At 39.6% G+C, this 6,920-nt stretch overlaps 1 protein-coding gene across 1 annotated transcript in view; it reads right to left on the reverse strand.

The window, feature by feature from the left end:
* Window positions 1-6,920, reverse strand: part of CDH11 (cadherin 11) — a 60,269-nt gene that overhangs the window by 44,533 nt on the left and 8,816 nt on the right. The window contains exons 3-4 of the mRNA XM_007940216.2: window positions 4,721-4,840; window positions 1,811-1,978 (exon numbers count right to left, since the gene is read on the reverse strand). Of these exons, the coding sequence (XP_007938407.1) occupies window positions 1,811-1,978; window positions 4,721-4,840 (288 nt within the window). The remainder of the gene's footprint in view (window positions 1-1,810; window positions 1,979-4,720; window positions 4,841-6,920) is intronic.

A 6,920-nucleotide genomic window follows, 5' to 3' on the forward strand; every position in this document is an offset into this window, starting at 1 on the left:
CACCAGCATCCGTATGATCACAATGCCCCTCTGTACACACCTATACATTTATAAACAGCCTGATGTTTGAATCACAGCTTAGCCACATTGTTTAGGCAACTTTTCCTCTCTTTGAATGGAGTTTCATCTGTATTGTAGAGATTTTCAATTGCAGTAGCTATTCATCAAATTATAGTAGTTGTGATTATTATTTCACCAACCTTTCAAAACCATTATTTCTTTTAATTCCTGCAACAATAGTGTAAATTTTGTAGAACCCTACATAACAATGGACATTTGTTGACAGCATATGTTGAGTGTCATTGTAAGATCATAAACTGCTCATTTAACTCTAAAAATAATCCTATTAATTAGGTACTATTACGGATTATACTATTGAAAGATTGTACTTTCCAGAAATGGCCACAATGAGATTTCCCATCTTTCATGGTTTTCCTTCCATGTGACTCTGACACTCATCAAAAGTCGGGTACGTATTCACACAATTGAATTTGGGCAGGGTTGTGACTATAGCAGAAATGATATGTGTTTTTCCCAAGGTAGGACACAAAAGGCAGTAAGTTTCTGCCTGATGCCCTTGGTGATCTCACTTTTGGAACCCAGTCATCAGGCCAGAAAGAGTCCAACTCAGTCCACAGAGAGGCCCACATGGGAGGCACCAAGAGCCACCACCAACTTGCCAACCAATGAAGTAACTATTTTGCAAGTGGGTCACCCAGACGTTGCAGAGCTGTTCCCTGTTGAACTTTTGGGGCCAGAAACAAACAAATCTTCTCCAAGATTTGACAAGATTACAGATTCACAATAGAAATAAATTATTATTATTAGTCAAACCCACTTGAGTTTGGAGAAGTTTGTTCTACACCAATAGATAACTTGATCCAGATACTTTATTATATTATATTCAGGTTAGGAATGAGAAAATCAAGAGAAAGAAAGGGTAATTAATTACTAGTGTGACATTGCTAAGGAGTTCTAGTGGTACAGAGCTTAACGCACTCAGCTGTGAACCCAGTGGCTGGAGCTTAGAACTCAATCAGTGGTTCCACAGGAGAAAGATGTGGCAGTCTGCTTCCACCTTCTTCTGTAAAGATTTACAGCCCTGGGAATCCTATGAGGATAGTTCTACTCTGTCCTATAGGGTCACTATGAGTCAGCATCAACTTGATAGAAGTGGGTTCAGTTTGTTTGGATGACATTGCTAATACCTACTAAAGTATCTAAGGAGCTATGGTGGTACAATGCCTAAGGCATTTGACTGCTAACTAGAAGTTTGGTGGTTCAAATCCACCAGCCGCTCTGCAGAAGGACGACAGGGCAATCTACTTCCACAGAGATTTACCATGCTGGAAACCCACCAGGGGTCGCTATGAGTCAGAATTGACTCAATGGTGGTGTGTTCATACAGTATCTAGCAGGAGAGATTTTCTGTTTTCAACATCATGGACTTTTTTCATTTCTCTTCTTTCTCCTATTTCCACCTAAGTTTCATTGCTGCTGCCGATTTGATTTTTATAGAAAGATATAAAAACCAAACCAAATCCACTGCCATTAGTCGAATTCCAACTCATAGCAACCCTCATAGTGTTTCAAAGTCAAAAATCTTTACAGAAGTAGATTGCCTCATCAAACCCACCTGGGGGGTTTGAACCACTGACCTTCTGGTTAGCACCTAAGTGTTTTACCCCTTACAAGGATACAAAGAGCCCCCATTTTCCTAGACTTCTTTCTGAAAGCTGAGTGTGGCAGAGAAGACAGACACCTGGCTGTGGCACCATTAAGAAAGTGAAAGCCAAGCCCACCTACTTACTCTGCGGAAATTTTGGTGGGTTGTCATTGACGTCGGTCAGTGTGATGGTCACTTTGGTTGTCCCTGAGAGTCCACCCATGTGTCCGCCCATGTCCTTGGCTTGGATCACCACGTGGTACTCCTCCTTGGCTTCCCTATCCATGTTGGGAAGGGCTGTTCTGATGATACCTGCACAGGAGAGCAAGAAACAGCAAATTATCTGTGTTTTCTTTTGGTCCACCAATGTTCATTAATAACATTATACAAACAAACAAACAAACAAAAAAAAAACAGTAAGTCCATAAAGTTCTAGGTTTTGGAGAGGCAAAGATGAATAAAACAGCCACTGCCCTGACAGCAGGAATCCCTGGGTGGGACAGGAGGTTAATGTACTCACTCACTGCTGACCAGAACGTTGGAGGTTTGAGCCTATTCAGAAGTATCTTGGAAGAAAGGCCTGTGGATCCACTTACAGAAAATCAGTCATTTAAAACCCTATGCAGCACAGTTCTACTTGGACACTCATGTGGTTGCTGTGGGTCAGAACTAACTTGATGGCAACTGATTTGGTTTTTCAGTTTGTTGTTACAGAAGAGACATGTGTACATATGACTATAACCAAAAGCAACCATACCTAGGCCACAATATTATCTGTTTAAGCAAACTTTAATAATTATAAATACAGCATTAAATTTTATTCTTTTTTAATGTTTCATCATAAATACAAGTAATAACTGCACTGAACTCAAGTATGGCACTTATGATCCTAAAGATCCTCATGTTTATGAAAACATGAGGGCTCAGTGCATGGATGTCCATGACTAAATCCATGCTTTTGGACTGCCAGCAGAATCTTTGAGAAGCCTATCTCTGCACGCTGTTCATAGAAGCCTTTCTAGGATACATATTCAATGGAATGTGGAAGGCATATATTTTAATGCAATGCACAAAATTTTCACACTAATTTTAAAAACAAGAAACCAAAATGGGTTATTATACACAACAATAATCCATTGGGTTTACTGATAAAATAATACACACAATACTTTAAAAAAAAAAAAAAAACTACTATCTGGTATCACTTGTCACTGACAACATGGATAAATTCATGACTGATATCTCATCCTCATGGAATCCTGGCTGGATTCCTGGCACATATCAAGCTTTATCTCCCTCTAGACATGGTAGCATCTATACTAGAAAAATAAAAGGAGTACTGTGGACACCTTAAGCCCTTATCCCTTTCTTACTCTTTGATGTTTGTATGATTCTAATTAATACCCTTGAACTCACTGGGCCTCCTTTTCCTTATCTGTTAAATAGATTGGTAGGTTCATATCAGTGATTCCTAACTATAAGTTTCTGAGACAAATCCTCTACCAGTTTTGAACTCTTCAAATGTCTAGATGGAATCCAGCATTTATCCTGGTAAACCTGGAAAGGGTAAGCAGCAAATGACTTTGAAGAAATCATAGCAAGTAGTCCCATTACCTATATTCCTCATTTCTTAATAATCTATTTGTTGTCGTTCCTGAGAATATACACAGAACATCCACCAGGGCAACAATTTCCACATGTATGATTCAGTGACCAGGATCCTATTCTTCAAATTGCACAACCATCTTCATCCTCGTTTTCCTAATTATTCTTCCACCAGTAACATAAACTTGCTGCTCATGAGCTTCATGTCTAATCTTTTGATTTGCTCTTGTCATTTAGATGCCACAGAGATAGTTCTTTAAAAGAGTGCAATGCTCAAGGCAGACATCTTTACTAATTAAGCTAAACTACCATTTGGTTTAAAGATTTCCAGGGATATTTTTGGTTTAAAGATTATGTCAAGGCAATAGTTCTGGGTATTCATCCTGTTTCAGTGGCTTCAGAAAATCTGAATTCCATGAGAATTTTAAATTCTGTTCTGTCTTTTCCCCCCTTTTGGTCAAAATGTTCTGTAATGATAGCGAGGCATCATTCAATTCTTCTGGAATCTGGGCAAAGGAGGCAGTTGTTCATGGATGCAATTAGCATGCATTCCATTTCTTCCTTCTATGCCTGACTCTCCTTCTTCCTCTGTGGCTCCATCCATAATTTATTTTTTGAAATAAAGTAGATACAAATAAATGAATATATATATATAAATGAACACTATATCAAGTAAATAAGGAAAACATCTGATTGGCAGACTGTGTGTATGTATGTATTTCATAATTTTCAATTATAAAAAATAAATGTAGATTACTTGTAAATATCTTCCAAAAATATTGTGGAAAAAAATAAATAGAATCTGGGGATAAAATTGTGGACTAGCAGTTTCACAGGATGTTAGTATGTATGTATTGTAGTAAAACGATTGTATGGTCAGATTTGGGATAAATTAATTTAAATAATCTTGGGTTCTGTTGTTACATGTGTTCCTCTTTTTTGGTTTGCATTTGTGCTTTGCAGGAAATTCCCAGAGCCGCCTTCCTGCACCCTGGTGTCCACTGGGAATCTGTACACAGAGGAAGGGACACGGAATGTGCCACCTCATAAACACACTTTTCATCGTCAACACCCACCCACCCAGGGCCTCAACAGTGGTCTAAAATAGCATGCCTGGAGAGCTGCCAGTTTTATATAAACCCCCAAGTTCTGAAGTCTCCTCATTTTGATCCACAGATAAGTCCCTTCTGGTGCAAAAGCTGAATTTTAGGATTTTATTTGTTATTGTGACATTGAGAGATACTGGAAAAAACAATAATAAATGTGGCTCATTGAATACCATCTATATGGTAGACACATGTGTAGTATCCAGTCCTCACAAATGTCCTGTAAGCTGTGCCTTATTGTGTCCTTTTTACACTGGGTGACATTGAAAATCAAATCGATTGAGTGAACAGTCCAAGCTCCTGGTTACAATGTGTCACAGGTCACAGTGACACTCCACAGTACCTGTCTGAGCTTCCACTGAAAAGTAGGGTTGTCCTTCTAGGATACTGTACACTAACTTGGCACTGTTTCCATAGGTGGGGTCGTCGGCATCTGACGCTGTCACCTGGATTACTGATGTTCCTTAAAAGAGAAATAAATTAATTAGCAAGCTCCTCTTGGGGTTTCAAATGACAGTCATATTTACAAAGTTTCACTTTAAAGTTAAACTCAGGGGAGAGTCCTGTCCTTGTTCAACTTGCTCTCATTTTCCTGGGATTAAGAAAAGCAATCTTCTATCTTTCTTTAACTTCTAAAGTTTAAAAATGAACTTTCTATATTTATAGTATGCCCTGATATGTGTGGTAGTTACAATAATAGTAGGAACATTATCGCAAAAACATTCTAAGACCCACACAAATGAAATGTTCAGTATATCAAATAATTAAATAAAAATCTTCCCAAAGAGTAATAAATGATAATTAATGATGAACTGCTTTTCAGGAAAGGACAGAGTGCAAACTTCCATCTGCAGCAGAGCAATAAATACATCATTTTATTGTTGCTTTGAATGTAATGAAATTGCTGAGAACACTACATTTTAATTAATTTATGGCTATAAACATTGCGCAGAATGCTGTTCCCTACTGGCGTGGAAACTCCCTTTTCCCACCTCTAATGGGTCTGGTAACCACGTAATGGAAACAACCAGTTGACATCTGGTGAAATCTGAGGTGAGCACTCGCGGGTCAGAAGGAAAAAGAACCAGAGAATTGACAAATCTCTTGAAAAACCTGTCTTTCTTGGCTGGCTCCAAGTACTCGGGGCCTGACGTGTTGGGACTCAGACTTGGAGAGACAGGAAACAGGAAGGAGCAAACCAGCAGTTAAGCTTTCAGCTACTAACAGAAAGGTGGGAGGTTTGAATCCCCAGAGGTGCCTCGAAGAAAGGCCTGATGATCTGCTGCCAGCAGAGGACAACCAATGAGAACGTGGGGAACATCTGACAGATGGAAGAGGACCCACGAGTCTAGATCAACTTGAGGGCAACTGGTTTGGTTTTTTCTTCTTCTTTTTAAAAAATGTCCCAGGCACTGTACTGGGCACATATCCCACTGCAAAGATGTATTCTGCCAGCATCCATCTGCTGGGCATATTTTTATATCCATTGCACTTATGAGACACTGAGTGACAGAAGTATGAATTCCGCAATCTATTTCACAGACTGGTTGTTGCTGGCTTTGGGAGTACAAGCCCAATGCAGTGATCAGCAAAACCCAAGCTCTTTCCATGACACTTTCAGCAGAGAAGTCTGAGTGGCCTCTGAATTAAAGTTGTCAGTCATTCTCATGTGGTATAACAAAATCTATTTTTTCTAGTTTGTGTTCAGTAATTCACTATTTCATGCAAACAACCTTTTTTTTTTTTTTTTTTTGAGCTCTTCCCAGGTGCTGGGGACTATTCTCGGCACTGGAGGTTTATAAAGCTGAATGCCATGTATGTGCTACCATCATGGGGCAACTAGGGAGCTTATTAATTTTTTTATGCTTAATTTGTTTCGGGAACTCTGCTAAATCTTTATCAACTCTTTTGTTTTTACATCTGTTTTATCTAACCCTCACCATAATTTGCATTGTGCTCATTTTATAGATGACACAATGAAACCTTAGAAAGGTACAGAAGTTATCTGGGTTCATGTGGTTGGTCAGAGGCACAGACGTGATTGAAACTCTTGCTGCCTCACCAAAAAGACCATGCTCTCCAATGCCACAATGCAGTCTGGCTGTTCTCCCTGTGCAACAAGGAACCCTCCAAAAGGAGGCACAATGAAAATTCCCCTTGATCATCGTTTTAGATGGCTGGCCTTTCCCCCTGACTCAGGTCTTTCTTGACATTGCTGCCCTCTACTTGATGGACTGTTTGATGTCCGCTTCTCATTAGAATTCTCAGGTAAACACTGAGAAGCTGAAGGACTAGGCAGGGAAAAGGGGAGAGACGAAGGTGGGACATGATTAAATGATTCAGCCTGGCTTTCACGAAGCAGGAGAAGAGCTTGGCTTTTTCTGGAGGAGGAGGAGGAAACAGTTTTCTGGCATAACAGCCTTTATACGCTAAGCGGAAGGAGCTTGGCATTCTAAGATCACTTCTGCCTCTGATGTTCTTGAGCAAGAAAATTTCCATCCTTGGTGCCTGCTTTACTCGTCTGTAAAATGGGTGGTTTAACC

The sequence above is a fragment of the Orycteropus afer genome, unplaced genomic scaffold, assembly GCF_000298275.1.
Source record: "Orycteropus afer afer isolate SDZICR_OR568_19922 unplaced genomic scaffold, OryAfe1.0 scaffold00067, whole genome shotgun sequence".
Taxonomy (NCBI): domain Eukaryota; kingdom Metazoa; phylum Chordata; class Mammalia; order Tubulidentata; family Orycteropodidae; genus Orycteropus; species Orycteropus afer.